The 25,136-nt window shown below is 38.8% G+C and overlaps 2 protein-coding genes across 9 annotated transcripts in view; both read left to right on the top strand.

Moving 5' to 3' along the window:
- The first annotated feature begins 5,360 nt into the window (after positions 1-5,360).
- On the top strand, positions 5,361-14,492 carry LOC137190764 (zinc transporter ZIP1-like). The gene is made up of 4 exons (XM_067600383.1): positions 5,361-5,524; positions 7,002-7,303; positions 8,316-8,446; positions 11,484-14,492. The coding sequence occupies exons 2-4, from the start codon at positions 7,102-7,104 to the stop codon at positions 12,153-12,155; spliced, it is 1,005 nt and encodes a 334-aa protein (XP_067456484.1). The 5' UTR covers positions 5,361-5,524; positions 7,002-7,101; the 3' UTR covers positions 12,156-14,492.
- A 1,292-nt stretch (positions 14,493-15,784) lies between these two features.
- The window catches only part of LOC137190748 (NACHT, LRR and PYD domains-containing protein 12-like), a 122,297-nt gene continuing 112,945 nt past the window's right edge, over positions 15,785-25,136 (top strand). For 3 of the 8 annotated variants that reach the window (XM_067600337.1, XM_067600338.1, XM_067600336.1), the window contains exons 1-4: positions 16,618-17,698; positions 18,577-18,714; positions 21,606-21,841; positions 21,941-23,846. In XM_067600337.1, the coding sequence (XP_067456438.1) occupies positions 18,587-18,714; positions 21,606-21,841; positions 21,941-23,846 (2,270 nt within the window). In that variant the 5' untranslated portion in view covers positions 16,618-17,698; positions 18,577-18,586. Of the gene's footprint in view, positions 17,699-17,736; positions 18,715-21,605; positions 21,842-21,940; positions 23,847-25,136 lie in introns of those variants that run through there. The other 5 variants (XM_067600332.1, XM_067600334.1, XM_067600330.1 and 2 more) reach the window with 5 other exon arrangements.

The following is a 25,136-nucleotide window of genomic DNA, read 5'->3' as shown; positions in this document are numbered from 1 at the left end:
CGAAAATATGCATAATGTGAAGGAATATAGTGCACAAAAAGTAGAAACACATTGAAATAAAAGAAATTAAAACAAACTCTCAGCTGTGTTGTGAGGGTAATAATATGGATCAGTGATTGGTTGGTGCGGATTAACGCCCCTACAAGCTGCAGCCCGGTGTTGTGTCATGACTGCGGTCCCAAGTGTTGGTCCTGGTCCAGTTTTTGGACTCTGTCTGGCCGCTCATCGGTCACTCTGACAGGCAGGATTCTTGTTCAGAGGTACTGCGATCTTTACGGCTGACAAGATTCGTCTTTTCAAACATCAGTACATTTTTAGAAAGCTTATAAAAGCTGATAACTTTCTCCGGTATTGTGCACTTTTGTTATTTTGGTCATATCTGTTGTATGGAGTAAGACCTATACCTTATTCAACAATTCAAGCTAATAAGGATCTGCAGCTGTGTGCGTAAACGGTGCCAGTCCATTGCGTAATGGCATGTTTGGCTTGTTTACCAGCAACCAGAGCGTCCATGTGTCACAGGCTGAAAGGTCATGTTCATGTTCAAAATTAAAACAATTTATTTACATACAATAGTTTAAAAACAGCCTCTGGCCAGCATAAAACACTAAACATTAATTTAAAAAAAGATTAAAACAATTCAAGGAATAAGACTAGGACTAGGATAAAAGAAGACGATTTCTATACTCACCAAGCACTTTATTAGAAACACCTGAGCAATCTAATTCAATCCAACTCAACAACTCTAACATAAATTCTACTTTTACAAAGCTTATAGATTTAGTTTTTGTTGACATTGTCAGAAAGGTGATGATTCTTCTTTATGTTTGTTATTGAGGTCGTAGTGGGAGGTGATGGTGTACTGAAGTGCGTTATACTGAAAAGTGTTCCTAATATTTTGTCCACCTCATTAACATACATGATTTCAACAGCTTTGTTTCCTGTTGCTCTGCGTGGTTCCTGCACTGTCGAGAATGTTGTCGTTGTTTTCTGTCTGTAATTTTTAACCAAAAAGTTAGTGGGACTTTTAGGAGTTTGTGGGGGTTTCACCAGATTATTGGAGGGTCCCACTGTTTCTGGGGGGTTTCCATGGCTTAGATGTTCTTGAATAGACCATTAGATGCTTTTGTCTTTGTTGTATGTCTGTGTTAATCTTTCTGAAAACAACTGTGTTTATATTAACATAAATATATGAAGGATTTTACCCCTAAATGAATCAAACAAATGACAGACACAGTAGATTTTTCAGATTTTAAAGATGTTCAATAACAAACATAAATGATAAACATCAGGCAGATTTTTTCAACACATGGACACATGAACTGTGTTTTATCGTCTTCGTGTGACTGATCTGCCAGTGTGGTGTTTCTCCTGTTATAATAAAGTTTTTATTGACTGTCTGGAGGATAAGCTTCACTGTAAAGTATATGATCTCACATGACGTTCATTTTCTTCAAATGTTTTGCTATCAACAAGTTTCCAGGAGGTCACAACAAAGCTGCCGACGTTCATGGCATCTGTTGAGTGTTTGTGGTTTACTAGTTTTATTTATTTGCTCTCTGGGGGGCTCTTGAGACATTTCCATTGTGTTTTAATGGCTTTGGGGAGTCTCTGGAGACTTCTGTGGTTTTTCAAGGGAGTTATAGGGGTTCTTAAAGGTCCATCAGGGGTTCTTGGGTGAATCCTGAAGTGTTCATGAGGGTTCCAGTGTATTCTAGCAGGTATATTAACAGGATTTCTTTGAAGGAATAGTCACATCGTTGATGACTTTTTCAAGGTTCCTTATAGACCTTCAGGTGGTCTTCATGGGTTTTGAGGAGGTTTTTAACGGGTGTCAGGGATTCTTAGGGTTCTCAAAGTACTATAGAGGGTTCCTCCTCTTTTAATGGCCACCAGAGGGTGTTCATAGGGTTTCCCGCAGTGTTTGAGGGGCTACCCGGGCTCTTTAAATGATTAGTTAGGTAGATTAAATTAGATTTATTTCAATCTATGTCTGGTGATTTTCTATATTTTTCTTCTTGTCAACAAATCTCATATTTGGATCCAAACCAACAATGAATTGATCTACTAACAAGTGTTGTGAGTATCCAAAGCCTGATATATCTTACTCCTCTGTGCCGTAGACCTCTGTTGTTGTACAAAAACTGTTAAAAACACATCAATGAGCTAATAACAGCGATCAAATTTTCAGTCTTGAGTGCTACATAACACAACCTCTTGAATATGTATATATATATATACATTGTACTTTAGTTCAAAGTCAAGAGATGTACTGTCGAGTTTCAGGAGTGAAAACATACAAGAGTTAAAGCACATGGATGACAATACAACCGCACACACTTCATGTTTTATGTTTGTGTTGACTTTTACCTTCAGGCCCTGAAACTTGAGTAGATTTTCACAGTTACCCATAAAAGATAAAGATACATAAAAAAGATAAAGATCATCTACATCATCAGAATGATTTCTGCGACTTCACTTCAAGATATGCCACTGAAAGCCTGTTATGTACTTGTATATGTTTTCATACAATATATATTCAAAAGCAGTCATTCCAGTCTGATGTGAGTGTTATTTTTCTGCTCAACTGCCTTATCACAGCCTCTGACAAACAAGGAGTTACAAAATAAATACAGATTTTGCGAAGGTTATTTTCCAAATAACGTTAATCCGCAGAACACAAACACACTCAAACCTACAGACACCTAAAAAAAACAACCAAGAAGGATGTTTATGAAAACTGGATAATAACAATACATTGAGTGGAGAGTTACAGGCACAAACCAAACCAAAGTGCTTTTGTTGTCAAAACTTGAACATACACAGGACTCAGGATGTGAACCCGGGTCTGTCAGAGTCCTGCATCCTGTAGCCCCCCATCCCCCCCGACCTCCTCCCTCTGACTGCAGAGACACATATAAACGTAGCTTCATTCATTCGCAACAAAACGTCACCTGTGAACATAATCCAAGCAGAGATAATGTTTGTCAATGCAAAGTAAGTGGAAAAACTATTTAGTTGTATATGAATGTAAATACTAGGGGACAGGATTGGAAGAATTATGATCATGATTCCCTGAACATGAACGAGTGAACATGTTCAGATGATTTGTTTTGTCTGAACAACAGTCAGAAACACAAATATGTTGAGTTTACTATCATGGAAAACTTGGAAAACTAGCAAGTATTCACATGTGAGAAGCAACTAACAGAGGATTTTTGGCATTTCTGCCTACAAAATGACAATTATTCAGTTATCAAACTTCAATTAGTGTAGTGTGGGGGGGGGGGGCAACAAACTTTTGCCCCACAGGAGGTTAATCCGGCCGTGGTCAAAACATCTAAAGATACTCAGCCCTCAGTCTTCCACTGGACTTGACCTCTGACCTCATGTTGGTTTGTGGCGTGACTGTTCCAGGATCTGTGCTCAGCTGCAGGATCAGCAGCTGGATGGATCCTCCTCTCAGCTGCAGACTCGTCAGGTTAGAAACAACACGACTGGAAAACAAGAGATTTAGACATCAAACTAAAAGTGTTGTTACGGCTTCAGTCTGAAAGATGAAAGATGTCAATCAAACTAGAGCTGAAAAGATTAGTTGATAAATCGATTAGTAGATACATCTTGATAGTTGATTAATAATTAATTAATTTTTTCAAGCAACATTTGATGGTTCCAGCTTCTCAAATACAAGGATTTGATACTTTTCTTTGTCTTGCGTTATTGTAAACTTTAATGTCTTTAGGTTTAAAACATTTGGTCAGACAGAAAGAAATTTGAAGACGTCAACTTGTGCTCCAAGAAATTATGAATTTTACTGTTTTCTGTTCATAGACCAGCTTAGTTGAGAAAATAATCGTTGGATGTATCGATAGTTGCAGCACTTGATAGAACTACATGTAGTGCCTATTTATCAAAAATCAAAATCAAACTTAGAATCAAAGGGTCACTGATGCACCATGAGGATGTGATGTACGCAGGCAAAGAAATCAACTGTCTAAAGAAAATCTTTGTGTTTTCTTGAGGTTTATTTATCAAATGCAAGCAAACAAAAAAACTAAGAGTCTCTCTGCTCTGGTAAAGAACAACAGACCTGCCCAGGTGCATGCTGGTCCTACACCTGCCTCCCTACCTGTAGCTGCAACCTGAGGTGCCTGCAGTGTTACCAAATTCTAACAAAACAGAATAAAAATTTAAAAAATACAAGTAAACTAAACAAACAGTGAAACTAAATGAAAGAAGATGCTATTACAATAAAGCACAAATCTAGTGTAATCTAACAATCAGAACAAATACTAATTATCATTAATAAAACACATCGGTGGACACTAACTAAGTACACTTACTCCAGTTCTGTACTTAAGTATAATTTTGAGGTACTTGTACTTTACTTCAGTATTTCCATGTGATGCTACTTTCTACATTTCAGAGGGAAATATTGTACTTTCTACTCCACTACATTTATTTGACAGCTTTAGTTACTTTTCAGATGAAGATTTGACACAATGGATAATATAACAAGCTTTTAAAATACAACACATTGTTAAAGATGAAACCAGTGGTTTCCAACCTTTTTGTCTTTTGACGTCTTACAAAAAGCAGTGTGTAGTCGGGGTCACATTTCACATGTCTATGAGTTGTTAACAGCTCCACCAAATAGTGATTTTTCCCTCTAAACTTCTCACATGCTTTCATTTCAATAAATGTTTAAATGATCCAATATTTCAGCAAAAATCAAAGATTAGAGAAAAAGTCCAAAAACTGAAAACAGATTTGTGTATCAGAACTTTGTTTTTTCTTCTTTCCTCTCCCATTAATCATCTCACCACCCCTCAGATTTATCTGCTGACTATTTGGAGGGCCCCGACCCCTAGGTTGGGAACCACTGGACTAAACTAGCTAACTGTATATAAAGTAGTGTAAACTAGCTCCACCTCCAGCAGCTACAACAGTAACATGCTGCTCTAACACTGATGCTTCACTATTAATAATCTAATGATGTCATATATAATAATATATCAGTCAGAGGGACCAAACCACTGCTTTTACTGCAATACTTTAACTACATCAAGCTCATAATACTTATGTACTTTTACTGTTGTAGGATTTTTCATGCAGGACTTTTACTTGTAATGGAGTATTTTTACACTGTAGTATTGGTACTTTTACTTAAGTAAATGATCTGAATACTTCTTCCACCACTGATGAAACAACAGACACTTTTCATTGCACAAAATAAAAGCACACAATTCCCCCAAACGTCAAACCAAGGCAGATTTTATTTTGAAAACAGGAAAAGCTGTGTTTTATTGTGTTGTGCTTGACAGCAGCACTATCATAAAGCGGGATCAGCTGATGGGAACTGACTCACCACTTCCCGGACAGCATGTAGCCTCCTCGAGCCGCGTCCAGTGAAGAAGAAGAAGAAAAAGAAGAAGAAAAACACTGAACTGGATTTTTACTTTATTCACTTTAATAGAATCTGATTCTACTGAGGAAGATCCTCAGAGCTGCTCCGCTGGTTCAGGTAGGAAATAAAAACACTGAAATGCCAGAAGTTTCATCAAAGTTTCCACCTTTTACGGGAATCACATGCGGCGTTTCTTCCCACTGCCTTAAGATTTCCTTCACTTCTTTCCTGTTCTGTTGTTTGGATCAGTGATGATGAATTTGTTGATTGGCTGTGAAAGAAAAAGCGAGCAGACTGTTAATTCACATAGTTCTGTTAGAAAATCAAGTTTGGTTCAGTCAGAAGGTAAAAATAAGGCAGAAATACTTTCACACTTATCAAAACAGGAGTAATTTTTACTGATATAAATAAAAACATGTACATTGTGTTGGTGGAAAGTAACTAAGTACTGTACTCAAGTGCAATTTTCATCCAGAATACTTTAACAGAAATTAAGATAATTTTACTAATCAGTGTAGCTCTTAAACCATTACACAATAACACATGAAATGGACTTCAGTCTGATCTAAATCACACCGCAAACAGAGTCTTTTCTGTCCAGGGAGTCATTAAATCTGCCTTTTTATGTAGCTGATGGTAAATTCTGCTTCACATGAGGCTTCACACTGTTTTTCATCAGACAATATGTTCTTAATTTAGGTTTGTAATTTCAGGTTAAGTTTGCACATCAGGAGCAATTTTGAGCTCGGCATCATGAATATTACACTGTAATTAAATGAAACCAAGTAAAAAGAGAATCAATCATATAAAATGAGGATTTCAACTCATTAATCAGGACGGGGTATTCGTGCAAAATGTCCCAATTATAAAATTGTTCTAGTGAGCTTCTGTTCAGGCATGTTCACAAGTCTGTTGCAAAGTTTAATCATCTCACAGTTACATCTGACATTTCCATCCCATAACACCACTAATGGCCCAAACTGATGAGGGTTTATGAACTCCCAAAATCGATCAAATAGCACATGAATGTACTGTGTGACAATTCACATGTTCATGGAACCAGACCGTGCAGCATATAGGGTCATGGAGGATTTATGAAGCTGATATCTGATGTCGTCGATATGTTTGATGTTGTTTGTTTGAGTTATGAAGAAGGAGTTTGACCATGTAAGTGCTACTCCTTATCAGACATGTGATATTTATTTATGTTGTTTATGAGAATTTGCAGTCAACTGTTCTTTTTTTTTATCCTTGTTTTATTTTTTACTTATTTGTTACATGTTCGAAATAAACATAAACATTTGTGATATTTACCGGACAAAACAGTGACAACTGCATGTTATGCACTCTATAAGCACTATGGCTGACTGTAGGGTTGAGATGATCAGTCCATTAAGTTGTTATTTGATGGAAAGAAAAATAATCAGGTTTATTTTGGTAGTTTATCGTTTCAATCATTTTTAAAGCAAAGATAGTGTGAAAAATGTCAGATATTCTCTAGTTCCATCCCCTCAAACGTGAGGATTTGCTGCTTTTTCTTTATCTATGGGACAGTGCATTTTTGACTGTGTTGTATTTTCTTTCTGTCTGACAGACTCTGGTCTCCATGTGAATCCATGGCGGGTGTTTGAGAGCTCGTCCTCCGCCGCCTGACTCACAGGAGACAGAAGAAGTGCAGATAAACCAGATTTAACATGTCTGTCGTGGGAAGAGTTTCCTCCTCCGTCCTCCTGTCTCCCAGGAGGGAAACGGTGGCGCTGCAGACCAACCCGGCCGACATCCCAGCAATGGAGATCAAACTGGGAGCGCTGGTGGTCCTGCTGTCCGTCACACTGCTGTTCGGCTTCGCTCCTCTCTGCATTGTCCGGGGGGCGGGTCGCTGCAGCGTCGACCCAGGTAAGGAGTCTGGATATGTCCCTCTGATCTGTATTGTAGCTCTGATGCTGCAGTCTGCACAAAACAGGTGTCAGTTCAATCGATTTACCCAAGTACTGCACTTAAGTACATTGTTGAAGTACTTGTACTTTACTTGAGTATTTCCATGTGATGCTACTTTCTACATTTCAGAGGGAAATAATGTACTTTCTACTCCACTACATTTATTTGACAGCTTTAGTTACTTTTCAGATGAAGATTTGACACAATGGATAATATAACAAGCTTTTAAAATACAACACATTGTTAAAGATGCAACCAGTGGTTTCCAACCTTTTTGTCTTTTGACGTCTCACAAAAAGCAGTGTGTAGTCGGGGTCACATTTCACATGTCTATGAGTTGTTAACAGCTCCACCAAATAGTGATTTTTCCCTCTAAACTTCTCACATGCTTTCATTTCAATAAATGTTCAAATGATCCAATATTTCAGCAAAAATCAAAGATTAGAGAAAAAGTCCAAAAAATGAAAACAGATTTGTGTATCAGAACTTTGTTTTTTCTTCTTTCCTCTCCCATTAATCATCTCACGACCCCTCAGATTTATCTGCTGACCCTTTGGAGGGGCCCGACCCCTAGGTTGGGAACCAGTGGACTAAACTAGCTAACTGTATATAAAGTAGTGTAAACTAGCTCCACCTCCAGCAGCTACAACAGTAACATGCTGCTCTAACACTGATGCTTCACTGACCAAACCACTACTTTTACTGCAATACTTTAACTACATCAAGCTCATAATACTTATGTACTTTTACTGCAATACTTTAACTACATCAAGCTCATAATACTTATGTACTTTTACTGCAATACTTTAACTACATCAAGCTCATAATACTTATGTACTTATACTGAAGTAGGATTTTTTTTTTCAGGACCTTTACTTGTAATGGAGTATATTGACATTGCCATATTGGTACTTTTTACTTAAGTAAAGGATCTGAATACTTCTTCTACCTCTGGTTCTTGGTGTTGCAGAGTTGCGGCGCAGGCTGCTGAGTTTGATCAGCTGTTTTGCTGGAGGAGTTTTCTTGGCCACCTGCCTGCTGGACCTGCTGCCAGATTACCTGCAGGGCATCAACGAGGCCTTCAGCAACGCAGGAATCACAGTAAGATCTCATAAATGCATATTATTTTATTCTGGATATAAAAATCCTAAACCATCTGTCACCACAGAGTCAAATGTTTCTAGACATTACTGCAATGTATTTTCAGTTTGAACACTCAGCATTTTTCAGCTGACTCTCAGAGAGACTTCCTTCATCCAGTATATGAAGCTGAGAGTCAGATGTCACTGACAGTGGATTACCAACCAGGTGCCCCAGCAGCTTCAGATTCACCTCATGTCAGTCGGTTTGTGGAAATATGATTAACTGCAGATTTGTTTGGGAATTTGCAAGACTAATGTACAATATCAGCTGAGATAGGTCCTTCATTATTATCTCCCAGAGTCCAGTGTGACATCTTAAAATGTCTTGTCCTACCAACAATCCAAACAAATTCAATTCAATTCATATGACACAAAACTAAGAAAAGCAGCAAATCTTCACATTTTAGAAGCTTCAGCCAGCAAATTTTTGATATTTTTGCATGAAAAATCACTGAAACGATTGACTATCGAATATGCAGTGTCAACGAATCATTTCAGCTCTAGTGTTGATGATATGCAGTTCGGTGTGGGTGTGTATATACAAGGTTGCACAATCGAAACAACTTGTCGTTCATAGTATTATCAGATCGCTTGTTTCTCAAATGTGATAAAGTCATAGTGAACACTTTAATCTGTGATCATGTTCATGATCATAAGTTGCATTTCGAGCCATTTAATTTGCTCCTTAGTCCAATTGTTAAGTTTCACCACAAAGTTATATGTTTTTATCATGTGCTCAGAAACTTAAAGGATGGGTTCACAATTTTCAAGTCTGTTTTAAAACAGTCAGGAGCCCAAATGAACAGTGAAACCTGTTTTTCTTGCTGTAATCATTCCTCCTGTTCATACTGACCATTAGAAGATCCCTTCATAATGACCTTACAATGGAAGTGATGGAGGACAAAATCCACAGTCCTCCTTCTGTGCAGAAATGTATTTAAAAGTTTATCTGAAGCTAATATGAAGCTTCAGTGTCCAAATGAGTCAAATCAAGTAGATATCTTTCAACGTTACAGTCTTTTTAGTGCCAAAGTTCCTCTTTTTGTTACTATACTTCCACCTGCAGCTCAACAGGGAAACACTGTCCGAGGAAACACAAAGAGGGAATTTGATGCTAAAAAGACTGTAAATGTGTCAGATATCCACTTGATATGACTAACTCAGACTGCTGAAGCTGAATATAAGCTTCACATCAACTTTTAAATGACTGTGTGGACACACTGTGGATTTTGGCCTCCATCACTTCCATTGAAAGCACATTTGAAGGATCTTTTAATATCCAGTATGAACAGGAGGAATGATTACAGAGAGGAAAACCTCTTTCACTGTGTATTTTCAAACTGTGAAACTACCCTGTCAATGTGATTATAAAGATGATACAGAGAAATAATTTAGTCTTTGTTTATATTTTTCATCCAAATGTGAATAAATGTGATTTCTTATGTGGAGTGAAACTGTGTTTAAACGGCTTGAGACTGTCAGATTTTTTAGGAGGAGGGCAACTGAAGGTCAGTGCTAAAAAAGACTCTGCTGGGAAGTGTGTGTGGGTCTGTGTGTGTGTGTGTGTGGGGGAGGTGGGGGGGGCAGTTTAACGGGAATCACTCTCCTCCCTCACAAGTACTATTGAATTAACGTCCAGCTGCTACAACAACCAAAAAGTTAGACTGTGTGTTTGATGTGTTTTTATTCTCTCTTCCAGCACTCAGCACTCATTTTTCCAACTGAATTTATGTTGTTTTTTTATTTCTTTTTTATGGCTCAAGGAGCAGTTCAGGTCTTAAATCTCCACTAATCAATACTTGTGGTATTGGCACTAAATTGGAAATGAAAGGTGTCACTCAGAGAATTCTCACCAACTCGGCTGAGCTTTTTTTCTCATTAAAACGAAGATGTTTCAGGTTCTAATGAGAAATGTAAAGTCACATTTTTCACTAAAGGAGGCTTTTCTGTGCTGCTGTAGTTTTGCTTTTTGACAAAGTCTGATTGTTATATGCTCTTCAAAAACATATGATGGAAAAAGGAATGCATATTAATTGGAAAAATGATAATAAAAAGCCAAGTGACGATAGTTTGCTGACATATTCGCTCTGCAAGAAACTGTTCTTTTACTATTCCCAGAGCTACAAACCTCCTTATATCCTGTACTTGTGATGTGTGTTCATATTGTTGGGCAATAAGACAACACATGAGTACAAACAGACTGTTTCTTTCTGTCAGGGTTTTTTCTTCATTCTTATCTGTGATCTGAATCTTCTCCACATCCGCTGGTTTAACTCTTCAGCAGTTTTGTCATCCTGTGTTGACAGAGATGGTGACAGCAGATCAGTCTCTGCAAATTTACAGACATTTGAGTTGTAAATTCATAAAACCACAATTTACTATTTTATATTTTTCCATATTTCAGAAAGTGACACTGAAGAATGTTTTATAGCTTATGGTGAATCATAACTTAAGTTGTATTTTTCATTACATACTTATAATTTAAGTTAAACAAATATAATAAAAAAAACATTTGTATATTATAATAATATAAATTGATATGTATGTAGAACTTTTCAAAACCAAGGTTGCAAAGTGCTTCACAGACAAAATCAGAAAATACAAAATGCTATTACAGAATAGAATAAACACAGTGAAATCCAGAAATACAATATAAATATTAAAAATTGCATAAAAACAAGAATAAAAAAGATTAATTAAAAGCCAATTTATTTAAAAAGTCTTTGATGTGAAATGTATAATATTTCTTAAAATTTCCATCTGACTTTAGTTTCTGCATCAGAATAGCTGACTGACACTTCAACCCCTTTCGCAGTTTATAATTTTAGTGACACTTGCCTCTATCAGTCCCTGTATTTCAATATCAATATTTTAATTCCAATATTTCATACAAATATTAATCTTTCAGCTCCTTTCAGCACATTCACTTTAAGAACTGATACATGAGGCAGCTGTTTAATTTACCTGGACTAAACTGTGTTCTTCTCTCCTTGCAGCTGCAGTTCCCTCTGCCTGAGTTCATCATGGCGATGGGCTTCTTCCTGGTCCTCGTCCTTGAGCAGATCGTCCTGGCCTTCAAGGACCAATCGTCTTTGCACCTGGAGGAGCACCGGGCTCTGCTGGTGGACTCCAGTGTCCAGCATCACTCCCATCATCGCCGCCATGGGTCGGAGGAGTCGGACGGTGGCCACTTCCATGTGGACTTTGGCTCCCAATCCGCCCTGCGTGCATTCATCCTGGTCTTCTCGCTGTCTCTGCACTCAGTGTTCGAGGGTTTGGCGGTGGGGCTGCTGGAGGAGGGGAAGGAGGTGCTGGAGATCTGCCTGGCATTGATGATCCACAAAAGCATCATCTCCTTCAGCCTGGCCTTCAAGCTGTGCCAGGGCCGGCTGCGGCGGTCGGTGGTGGCCGGCTGCCTGCTGCTGTTTGCCGTCATGTCCCCATTGGGTATCGGCCTGGGCGTCGGCCTCACTGAGACCAAGGCATCCTCGCAGCACCAGCTGGCTCGCTCCACGCTGGAGGGGCTGGCGGCAGGAACCTTCATCTACATTACCTTCATGGAGATCCTGCCACACGAGCTCAGCCACGGCAGGAACCGCATCCCCAAGGTGGCCATGCTACTGGTGGGCTTCGCCGTGGTCACCGCTGTGCTCTTCATTAAACTGTAACCATGGCAACATGGACCCTTGGCAAGAGAGACTTCTTGACAAGAGTTCACATGTTCAGTATCTGCAACAGCCATCAGATGCTACACCTCAGTGTGTCTGGTTACAAACTACATTCGGAATATGTGTGAAAGAAGCCCTTTGTAGATCTAAAAATGCAAACTTTATTTCTTTTTAAACTATCATCATGCAAGTTTTGTTTGTTTTAAGGGCGCAAAATACCAGGTTTTAAAACAGATTTTCCATTCAGTCCAATGGAATCACAGTGATGAGAAAATTTTCTTGTGGCATGATGTAAATCAATGTAGATTTTTGGCATTGAGTTAAATTTTGGTAAAACTTTGACCCATTAATTTGCGCCGTTGACCAATAGCAAGCCATCTTGACAGTGCTGTCCTTCGAGGATACAGAGAGTCCAAAATGGAGGAAGCTATCGTAGCTTATTGGCTGTGTTGCACAACTCACTTTTATATAACCCCCTCTGTCAGAGTTAAACTGCTCCACTAAAGGTTTGCAGACAGTTATGAGAACAGGAGTCGATGGTACATATTCGTCTTTTGCATAAAGATATTGTGTTATTGGTAAAGTTGTGAAGTTAATTGCTAGAAATTATTTTCCCTTTAGCAACAGAGCTAAGTTAACAAGTTTCTTAACTGACTGTTAGCTTGTTAGCAGTTAGCTCACAAGGTACAGTTGACCAGCTAGCCCAAACTAGCCTTAGGTGATGTAGTCACTACATCACGAAGCTTCTGGCTCCACCTGTTTCACGGGGACAAGCAAATGTCACTTCGTGGTGTGACCACCTTTCTTTTGAGTATCAATGTCTCAGCCCCTGTTTGAGGGTAAAGTAATTTGAGAAATTTATAATGTAGTACAAAGTCAAGAGGTTGTGATATGTAGCACAACAAGCCAGTATTCCTGCACATGCTCAGTGGCATTTTCCTTACACTGAACTACTCTCCAGAGACTGAAAACATGATCACTGTTATTAGTCTTTGGAGCCGTTTCTAAATAGACTAAAGTGACCAAACTCTTCATTATGAAGGAACATGTCACCCAGTGCAGCGGTGTGGCTCAATGATGGGTTTGTAATAGTTTCTGGACAACAATGGAGGAATAAGATATATCAGGCTTTGGATACACACACAATACTCTGTTAGTGGATCAGTTCATTGTTGGTTTGGATCCAAACATGAGATTTGTTGACCAGAAGAAAAAGAGTGAACATTGCCAGCCTTACGCTTTAAGTTTAAGTTCTTTGTACATATGTTTTGAACATAATCCAGGCACTTTTTACCATTTGCCAATGCAACGTATTTGGGAGAAAACTTTTGTAATATATTAGTGTAATTTCCAGGAGCCAGGGTTGCAAGGTGTACAAAACCCAAAACAGAGAGAAGCAGCAAATATTTCCTTTTGTGCTTCGATTTCAGTGATTATAACTACAGTAATCCTGCTTAACTTTTGCTTTTATTGCCTAAAGCCTTAATTTTGTTTTCTTTCCTGTATTCTGGCGCTTTCACTGTCACATGGAACATGACTGGACCTATTTGTCACTATTGGTCGCCCCCCAAACATGTCAAACCTCTGACTGATTATTGTTAAGCATCCAATGTACAGTAGATTTGTAGAATATGAGGGTTTTTTTTCCGAGATAACCACTTGCAAAACTGACAGCTTCAATATGACATTTGATGACTTTCTGTGTGTCAACAATCATCTCACATGATCACAGTCAAACTGAATATTAACAAATCTATCCACAAGACCTGATGTCATGTGATGTGACATATTTTTAATCATCTCCAGCTAATCATTCCAAAAACAGCAAAGAATCTGCTACTCAAACCAAAAATTACAGTTTGCAGCCATGAAAACAGATGTGAGGAATATATGATTCGCTTTTTTCTTCAGATGAACAGGCCGAAACAGAAAACACTTTCCTCCTTTTACTGTTGTTGAAAAGAAGTATTTTATTTAGCGAAGGCTCTGCAGAGAAACGCTGTGCTGAACAAACACAATAGGCTGCTTGTTGTTAACATAGTTCAGTCAGAGAGAATTTACTACAGGGCTCAACACTGAAATGTCAGCGCTGGCGGGAAGAAGAGCAGATCTGGTTTATTTTTGACTTTCATTCACCTTATTTAACTGGATTTTATGAGCTGAAGAAAATGAGCTGTTGATGTGATGATAGTGATGTTTTAGACAATGGCACTTGGAAATGTATTTTTGTAATTATAACACCAGTCATGACTATTTGAATCATTGTGTTGAATGTATGAAATACAGTATGTATTAGATTTTGTGACAATACATGACATAAAACAGATTTTCAGATCATACCATGACTGACCTCAATTTATTGGTTTCAAATAAAGTTTTGATGTCCTTTTGATAAGATTTCTAAAAACAAAAATTACAATTGTATTTCTTAATCTTTTTTGTTACACATCTTTTATAAATCAATATGAAAAATTCTTGATCTTGGAAACTGTAGTGTTTTTTTATTTGTTTGTTGTTTTTTTTAAATTATGAACATGTGATTTTTTTAAAATGGTTACTGCTTAAGTGTTGCTACTTGTTGTTTTAATAATAATAATGATGATAATAACAACCATTTATTTATATAGCACCTTCCATATGCAAAATTCAGCTTTACAAATTAAAAAAATTCTCTTAAAGAGAAACCAGTATATCCAGGAAATGGTGGATCCTCAATTCCCATGATGCAACTGGAGAGCATATTTTCTTTAGACCCTTCCTGCCTGGTAAACATCATGGATGCATAAAGAGAACTGGATAAAGTGTTGGAGGCAGGGCCCTGTTCATTCCTATGAAAGTTGCTAAGTGGCACATGGAGCCAAAAAAGCCACTTCCCGCTGTAAAGAAATGACCCAGATGTTGCTTACGCTTCCTGATCATTGAGCTCATAGAGCATGTGCACTAGAGACTTCTGCCGGCCGAGCCAGCTCACTTCCGGTTTAATCCTCCACTAACTTGAACCGGGATACAATAATTCAAACATGTGCCTCTTCTAGACTTTGCAGGCATTGTGACACTCAAATAAACGTATCTACCGTTTTACAACCACTCCTTTTCACATGATTGTGTGCGGGAAAAAGTCTTTTTGGGCCCAATAGCGTCACATGACGGACCCAGAAGCTGGAATTACATGGTTTGGCCATGTCATTACCCAATCCATGCCAGCTGCCCGATCTGTTCTGCACATGTGCAAAATGCTACATAAGGTGGGGTGGGTGGAGGGGGGTGATCCAGTGCTTTATAACTTCAGCAGAAACAGTGGGGCCCCTTGAGCTCAACCACCATGGCAGACAAATAATCAGTTAGACTTCATGAAAACTGCCGGTGCTCCACTTAACAGCAGAGCGAGAGTGGTTTGGGAGGGGGTAGCAGCTCAACCTTGAGACCTTGGACGCTACGCTTATGTAAAAATGCCAACCCACCATCACAAGCCAAGACACAGTTATTTACTGTGCCCAAGCATGCACGACATGCTTTAGCCAAGTAGAACGTGTTCCTGGATCAACATCACATTGCGGTCCTGGATCAGTATTGTGATCAACCAATCACAGCCCTCTGACATCATCAGTGTGCTGCTCCTGTCATTCTCTCAAAATTTCTTTTTGGCCCCAAAGACAGTTGTGCTTCTTTTCTTCAGAGGTAAGCTAAGTTTTCCTAATTGAATTTATTAATTTATTAATAGTCAGAAAACTCAACAAAATCCTTAACTGCATGTCTTTAAGTCACTAATATTTAATATTTATCCTTACAGACTAGTACCTACCTAGAGCTGTGGCTGTATGAGCTACTAGCAAGTTAAGCTAGAATATTGTTCACTAACAATAAAGGGTAAATCCCTACTGTTGCTGTGGTCAGAATAATTCATCAATAAAATGAACAGGAACATTGTAGTTTTTCTGGAAACAACTTATGATGTGAACTACCCCTGTTGGTGGCTAGTTACACAATACTTATGCATAAGAGAAATTGTCTCTGAGGCCAAAAAGAAATTTTGAGAGAACGACAGGAGCAGCACACTGATGATGTCAGAGGGCTGTGATTGGTTGATCGCAATGTTGATCCAGGAACATGATCTACTTGGCTAAATCACGTTGTGCGACCAAGCACAGTTGCACCTTCTTGAGATGACTTTAAACCTGACAGTTCAGTTATCTTGATTTTTCTCTGACTGCCGCAGCTACAGAGAGAGAAACAGAACATTAAGGAGAGAAGGAAAATACATATAATGAAGTTATAGGTTTGGAAAAACACACTCACTGTCAGTATGTCTTTGTTAATGATTGCTGATCTGTGATTGCACTTGTTCTTTGCACTCGTTGAGCATTTTCTCTCTCTCACCACACACACACACACACACGACTGACATTACAGAGGAAGTGGGAGGGAGCAAACTGGGAGGAACATTGGGTGCATCCCAAGTCTCTTAAATTGCATCCACGTTTCCCTCACTTGCGTCTTTTCCTTGCGTCTTAGTCCCTCCCACCTTGGATGCAAGGAGAGACGCAAGGAAACCAAGCGAGGAGAGAGGGAACGAGGAAATTTGTTTTAAGAGACATGAGACGTCCTTTCCTCTGAAGCGTCATGTGAAGCGACGTCCGTTTTTGATAACGGCGACAGCTGATCACAGCTGGATCAGCTGTCAGTCGGCTTTAACAGCTGTAGAAACCATTTCTACTCGCAGAATGCGTTTATACTATTTATTGATCATTTCCATCTGTATTTTTGATAACCCTGATAGTGAATTCATCATTCAATAACCCAGAATATGATCAGGGTGTCTTCTGAACACTGAAAAATATGTATTTGGCTAAATGTTTCAGGGCAAATGGAAATGATGTAAGTCATATCAAACCCGACACTCAGGAATTTTCAGCCTCACATGTGACTGAATGGAAATGACGATAAATTATGTAAAATATAAATGTGTTTAACTGTTATTATGGATAAAGTTAAAGTCAGGAAGAGTCTGTCTGTCAGCAAGAAACAGTTTAATGGAAGAAATAACATCATGAAAAAAAATCTTTCTAATAAATGAAGAAAGTTGTTTATGGTTCTTTTGTTGATCAGACCGACAATTAACAGATTTTTAACTATATGATGAATATATAAATAAACATAAAACTTGGGAATGATACACTTAAATTTAATCTGTAATCTGTCTCCACTTTGGTATGAAACTGCAGTGATGTATCAGATCAGTCTGATCAGCTGCAGCGTCCAATCAATAACTGATATCCAATAAGGGGGCGTGTCGGCCGGTAAAAGACTTCTGTGAAGTCTGCTCTCATGTTTCCTCGCTCCTCGCTCCTCCGAGCAAAATAAGAAACTTGGGACGCTCGTCAAAATGGCGCATCAGGAACAACTTCCGGCTCAGACGAGGAGCGAGGAGCCATAAAATAAGAGACTTGAGACGCACCCATTGAAAGTGAAAGTTTCCCGTCTTGTTCAGACTCCATTTTAAAGTCAACAGAGCAGAAGGAGGAAAACAGCAAGTCTGAGGCAGGGTGAGTGTTAATATTAGGGCTGCAAATAATGATTACTGTCATTATTGATCAAAAACCTCTTTTCTTTTCCTGGTTTCTGTGTCCTCACAGCGATGTAACGTGACACACTGGTTCAATCAAAGTAGAGAGGAGTCATGCCTGGGACATACTGGATGCGTGAACCTCAGCAGTGCGTGTGCGTCGCTGAACTGCTGCGTCTCGCACGCTTGCAGCGTCCATATAGGAAGCGTGTCTGCTGCGGCGCCTCTGCCACTGGCAGCCCTATCTTCGTATCGTGTTCCCTGTCTATTTCTGCTGAGAACCGCGCGCATCACGCGGAGAAAATAGGCAAGACCTCTGCTGTGTCTCAAATCACATACTTCTGTACTTACACTTAACAATTTGAGTGCATAAGTGTGTTCACACTAAGTATGTAAAAATGCAGTGCACTGTGAGTACCCAGGCGGTGCACTCAAAACGGTCAAAAAGTTGAGTATGGAACTATGGCATAGAACAATATTTCTCGCCCCCAATGGTCGCCATCTTGGCTACGTAGCGGAAGGGGAGGGACCACTTTTCAAACTGGAAATGGCGGCCGAGTACACGTAACAACGGTGAGCATCGCCGCTGAAATGAAAAGAAAGAGGTTCCGCGACGCACACGCGCTGCTCACGCATCCAGTGTGTCCCATGCGTCATAAAGAACGACACACATGTTTATCTAAAGACTGTTTCTTGCATTTAAACCAGAGTCAAAGTTTATCTTTGTGATGGCTAGATGTAGTTAAATTTAAAGTTAATGTAAACTAATAAGAAGCTGCTAACTTGAGAGGTAGAACTGGGTGTATTATACTGGGTGTATTATTTGTGTGTCTCCGGTGTTACTGGTTTACCTCTCAGACTCCACAAGATGAGTGATTTGGAGGAAGAGGAGGATGGAGCAGACTCTCTAACATCCAGCCTTCTGTCTATAGAGATTGACCGGTCTGTAGATGATCCTCCAGGCTTCAGTAATGAACCTGTACCCTCAGACACAAAGTAAGAGACTGTTTCTACTGTTAACTGACTTGAAAATGATTCCGTTTTTAAATGTCATTTCATTAACTGCATTATTTCTTCATTTATAGCTTTAGTTTTGTAGAAAGAGTGCTTGATTGCTGATCTTAAATGTTTATTAGTTGCTTCAACCAATATTTAATATGATTTCAGTAGCAGAGAACAGATTGTTTTGTTTGCTTTCTAAGATAAAATCCAAACTTTTCACACCAAATATTTGGGACAAATCTTCCCCAGTAATGGATTACATATGGGATGGTGATGATGTCTTTCTGAAAGAAGGATCTGATCCTTCTGTTCTTGGTTGAAGGGCTGGATAAAAAACACATTTTTCCTACTATGGTGTTATTCAAAGTTAAGAGACAAGGAAAAAGAGGTGGTTCAGTGTTACCCTAAAATAACATAATCACACTTTTGGAAATGGCATCCATTACAATAGCAAATTGTTTTGGGGCAACTGTGATACTGTAAAGAGATACAAATTCAGAATAATTCATTAGAAGAACTTCTGAATTAAATTGATTCGGGAAAAATATAAATTTGTTTTTGCATAGTCACAGTTATTCCAAATGAGATATTTATGTGGAGAGAAACAGTGCTTGTAAATAAGAGACCAAGCTAAAAGCATTTGTTTGTGGAAATTGGCTAATCTGCATGGTAATTATTCAATATTGTAGTTGGACCTAAGTAAGAAAGGAAGATCACCTAATTTAGAGAATATATAATTTGGAATAAAGTTCCAAATGGATTCTGGGTCATAGCAAAATGTTTTGATCTAGTTGATTGAGAAGGTGCAGTTCAGGGAATGTGAACTGTGAAGAGAATTGAGGTGAGGAACATGTTAAAGGAAAAAGTTGAACAAGGAGTCAAGGAGATAAAAGTTCTAACAACGAAACTGAAGCCAAACTTATTTTAGGAAATCAGTTGTTAACAAGATTTATCCTGATAAAATTTGGATTTTTGAAATTTGATTGACAGATAGGCCTATTACATTTATTTTTGATTTATATTAAATAAAATAAAGAGTAAACAGGTTAGAATATTTTCTTTTGTCTGTCTATCATTCAGTTGGCTACAGAGTGTATTATTGTTGTTACAAGAGAATGAACAGGATTTTCAGTTATTATATGTTATGAATTTATGTTTGAAGCATATGAACTAATTATTTTAATTTCTATGAGTTTACATTCGTTCTCAGGGCATTAATATTAGAATCACTGTCTGCTTGTTAATTGATCAAATTATTTGATCACACCAGGCTGCTGCTAGTGTTCATGGGTCGGCTATGTTTCAGTCCATACGGGTTGGTTCTCTGCTTTTTGAAAATTAAGTTATGCACATTGGCTTTGGGCATGTTTTCCAGGGGTCCACTGTGGGTTGGGTCCCGCATTTTGGACATTTGGCATTTTCACACCCCACACTTCTCAAACATGTAGATGTTACAGACTCTTCCACTTTCCACTTTGCATCTGTGGATAAAATATTATGGAAATACAGTGGAACAAAATAATGAACTACCTTCCATTCAGCTGTAATCTTAAACAGATCTTCATGTACATGTTAACCAGATACAGAGACAGGGCTGGTAATGGTATTTGATTTTTCCAGTCAAAAAATCAAAAGTAGTAGCAGATAACTCAGGGTGATATTTACTAAGGGTTTAGTAACAGTCAAATGTTGTTTGTCCTTGTTTACTAAAGGACTGCACCAGGGTTTTGTGCAGGTAAAACAGAAGAAAATTGAGTGTTTGGTCTCCTGCAATACAGAATGTGTCTTAACGTGTTCTTGTTCAAAGGCACAAAATATGGGAGGAGGTAATGGAAATGTATACAAACAGCCTGCTGCAGCTGATTTATTGCTCCAGACTGACCACTGCAGCAGAGAAAACTGAGTCTGACATTTAATGTTTGGGAAAAGTATAATCTGTAAAACTGATCTCACACACACAGAGGGAGAGAGATTATAGCAGAAACAGAGAGAGAGACAAACACAAATGAAAAGATGCATTATGAAGATATTTAGCAAAGCTCTCTGTTCAGCATCACAACACAAGACAAAAGAGCAGCAGTCTGTTATTTTTCACAAGTGGACTTTTCTGTTTTGCTCATTTGGCTCCTGCTTATTTTTCCTGACTTTTAATGTCTCATAGTAGCTTAAAGGAGCCATGTGGAGTTTTCTTGTTAACAGACAAAAACCATCTTAACATTGATTTACTTACAAAATGCATTGTGTCTATCCCTTCTTATGAAACATTTGCAAAGCCAATTTATGAAGCTAACATCTTAAATCCTGCTTTGTTGTGCCTAATTACTTTTGAAGCCTTGCAATTGTAGTATCCATCCATTTTATTTAAAATTGAATGTCCTGAATTAATTTTTGATAGTTATAATAGGCTGTCACCCATGCCAATTTAATATTCATGTATTCATTCACTCAGTTTATCCATCAACCAGTACTTTTTTTATATCCATCTATATGATGCAAGTTACAGAAAAATATTTTCCAACTATTCATGACAGCAGATTCAAATGCTGTTCAGAAACATGCCATCTTTAATGATGCAGTAAACGGATACAGTGACTGAGAGTAAACGCCGCTGCAGAAACAAGACAAACAACAAATAGTTGTATATTTCAGTATAGATGTAAACCTACTCAAATTAAAGCAAGGGCTTGGTACTTTAATGTAGAATCCATTATTTTATTTCAAATTGAATGTGTTGAAGCCCAGAGCCTGAAGAACACAAATGTGTAACTGTCCAAATACTGACAGTCTGGACTGTTTATGTAGGGAAAGAGCTGCATGCAACTTGTGAGCTGTCAGTTGGCCACCACTAATGTCACGTGACATAAAGAATGTGTTCATGTCCACAGAGAGAGGAACATGAGGGGTGTTTCTGTGGAGGAGCAGCTGTTCTGCTGTTCTTTGTGTCAGGACCTCCTGAAGGATGGAGTCTCTATTGGCTGTGGACACTTGTTCTGCAGACAGTGCATCACCTCATACTGGGACCAGTCTGCTTCATCAGGAGACTTCTCCTGTCCCCAGTGTGCAAAAAGTTCCAGAACAAGACCTGGACTGCAGACAGACAGTCAGACCAGCACTGTACAAAGTAAGACTGGAGATCTCTCTGCTGATGTCATCATCAGGAATCTACCTCCTCTATCCTACTGAAAATTTCTTTTTAATTATATTTTTTTCTTTCTTTCAGAAGATAGTGGTCCGGAGGAGGTTATAGATAAGTATAAGTTTTCACTGAGGAGGATATGTCAACATGTGACTGAAGGAATTGATGAAGCAGGAAGTGAAACCCTCCTCAACAGTATCTACACTAAGCTCTACATCACAGAGGCAACAAGTAAAGATGTTAATACCCAACATGAGAAATGGCGGTTTGAAACAGCTTCCAAGATGGAGACCCTCCACGACACTCAAATCAAGTGTCAGGACATCTTTAAAGCCTTACCTGACCAACAGAAATACATCAGAGTTGTTCTGATGAATGGCGTCGCTGGCGTTGGAAAAACTTTCTCAGTGCAGAAGTTCACTCTGGACTGGGCAGAGGGCTTGGAAAACCAAGATGTCAATCTGGTGATTCCGCTTTCATTCAGGGAGCTGAACTTGATCAAAGACAAGCAGTACAGTCTCCTCATGCTGATCCATGTTTTCCATCCAACATTACAGAAGGTCACAGCAGAACAGCTCGATGACTATAAAGTTTTGTTCATCTTTGACGGCCTGGATGAAAGCAAACTTTTACTGGATTTCAACAGCAGGAAGGAGATCGTGTCTGATGTCACACAGAAGTCATCAGTCAACGTGTTGTTGACAAACCTCATCAAGGGGAATCTGCTTCCTTTTGCTCTCGTCTGGATAACTTCCCGACCTGCAGCCAATCAGATGCCTCGTACATGTGTTGACAGGGTAACAGAAGTACGAGGCTTCACTGACGTCCAGAAGGAGGAGTACTTCAGGAGGAGATTCAGTGATGAAGAGCAGGCCAGCAGAATCATCTCACACATCAAGACATCTGAGAGCCTCCACAATATGTGTCACATCCCAGTGTTGTGCTGCATCATTGCTACAGTTCTGGAGCGAATGTTGACTACAGACCAGAGAGGAGAGCTGCCCAAGACCCTGACTGACATGTACTCACGCTTCCTGCTGGTTCAGACACAGAGGAAGAAACACAAGTATGATGAGGAACATGAGATGAGTCCACAGGTTCTGACAAAGAGGAAGAAGCACAAGTATGATGAGGGACATGAGACGAGGCCACAGGAGCTGATGGACGCTGACAGGGAAGTTCTACTGAAGCTGGGGAGACTGGCATTTGAACAACTGGAGAAAGGACACGTCGAGTTCTACCAAAAAGACCTGGAGCAGTGTGGTCTTGATGTCAAAGAGGCCTCAGTGTTATCGGGATTTTGTACAGAGATCTTAAAAAGACAGAATGTGATCTTCCAAATAACAGTCTACTGCTTTGTTCATCTGAGCGTTCAGCAGTTTCTGGCTGCAGTCTACATGTACCACTGTTACACCAGCAGCAACACAGAGGTACTGAAGGCCTTCCTGGGAGAAGAGTACGAACTTAGAAAACCAGAACAAAAGTCTTCCCTCATGAAGATTACTGCTTTTTCCAGAAACAATGACCCATCTCTGGATGTCTTCTTGACGGCAGCCATTGAGAAATCTCTCAGAAGTGGAAATGGCCACCTGGACTTGTTTGTTCGATTCCTTTATGGCCTCTCTCTGGAGTCCAACCAGAGTCTCTTAGAAGGCCTCCTGGGTCGGACAGAGAACAGTCCAGAAATCATCCAGAGGCTCACCAACAACCTGAAGGAGATGGACATGTATGATATCTCTCCTGACAGAAGCATCAACATCTTCCACTGTCTGATGGAGATGAACATCTACTCAGTACATATGATTCAAAAGTTCCTGAAGTCAGAGAACAGATCAGAGAAAAAACTCTCTGAGATCCACTGCTCAGCTCTGGCCTACATGTTGCAGATGTCAGAGGAGGTTCTGGATGAGTTGAACCTGGGGGAGTACAACATATCACCTGAGGGACGACGGAGACTGATCCCAGCTGTGAGGAAGTGCAGAGAGGCTCGGTAAGTCCAGATGTGACTAACATCATAAATCAGTGTAGATTAGTAGTTTAGTTCTTCAAATATAAACAAAAATTATTATTATTATTATTAAAATAGTTGTTTATTGCAGAATGATGTCAGTTATATTTAGTCTCAGATGTTCTTGAACTGTTTGAAATACTGTGAGAGCAAGTAATGTTGATTTTCAGTCAGTTGTGTTTATAGCTGTTAATGAACACAGTTACTCTATTTCTTGTAATCATTAGATTTTACTGTTTTTCTTCTATTTATCTTCCTCTGGGTGGTGGAGGCATCATACAAACCTGGTTAAACAAATGAAGGACTGTAGAGGTTGTGGTTGAGGTTTTATCATGGCAGCATTTTATCACAACATATATCAGTATTTTATAGTTATCAGTGAATACAGTAAAGTCATTATTACATGAACAGGTTCTGCAAATACTATATAATCAGACATACAGGTAATACTTGATTTTATGCTACTTTTAGTGTTAAAAATAAGATCTGAATCATTTTCTAAAGGAGACTTCTGAAGTCAGAGAGAACTGTTTTCATGCAATTATTTCTATCCTTTTTTTTTAATGGTTTCTGAGCCATTTCCTAGTGAACACGGCATGTTAGGGGAGGCCACACCCCCTTCTTAAAGATCAGAGATGAAAAAAACCCTCCTTGAAAAAAGAACACTTCTTTACATAAACAACATAAAACTCACTTTTATGAATTGGCTTTTGATTAGTTTTACTTCCTTTTCTTATCTGTTTCTCACTGTATTTTTTCTATTTTGTAACAACCGTGAAAACAGTTTTCATGCCTTTACAGCACTTTCTAAACATGTTTTTGAAACGTGCTGTGGAGATGAAGGATTAGAATAATAATTATAATTATTATTATTTAATTTGAGTACGTTGCTATGCCATAATAGTTTGGTAGCACAAGCAGAGAATAGTCATCAGCCATCAGTAATGTCAGTTAAGGCTCAAACGCACTGAAAGCGATAATTGACGCTCCTATGGCGCACTGCAGGCATCAGATTTGAAATTCCAACCACAGAACCAACACAGGTTTTTCATTTTGTTCTTTGTATTAACGGCTGCATTAGTTGAATGTAATGAATGAATGAAAAGGAGAAATGCAGAGGAGGAAAATGAAACTGAAACTAAGAGCATCCATGTCCACAGAAAATCATCTTTTGACTGATTGATGGTTATTTATTTGTGCTTTAAAATGTAACTGCCGTAAAATAATCAGAATATAACGTTTTATTTCTCTCATGCAGCGGTTCACTACCGC

The sequence above is a fragment of the Thunnus thynnus genome, chromosome 10, assembly GCF_963924715.1.
Source record: "Thunnus thynnus chromosome 10, fThuThy2.1, whole genome shotgun sequence".
Taxonomy (NCBI): domain Eukaryota; kingdom Metazoa; phylum Chordata; class Actinopteri; order Scombriformes; family Scombridae; genus Thunnus; species Thunnus thynnus.
The sequence above is the reverse complement of the archived record's forward strand: the minus strand, read 5'-3'. Positions and strand labels throughout refer to the sequence as shown.

Coding starts and splice junctions, on each gene's coding strand:
- LOC137190764 (XM_067600383.1), top strand. CDS start 7,102: ATGTCTGTCGTGGGAAGAGTTTCCTCCTCCGTCCTCCTGTCTCCCAGG. Junction 7,304..8,315: donor TCGCTGCAGCGTCGACCCAG/GTAAGGAGTCTG, acceptor TTGGTGTTGCAG/AGTTGCGGCGCAGGCTGCTG. Junction 8,447..11,483: donor TCAGCAACGCAGGAATCACA/GTAAGATCTCAT, acceptor CTCTCCTTGCAG/CTGCAGTTCCCTCTGCCTGA.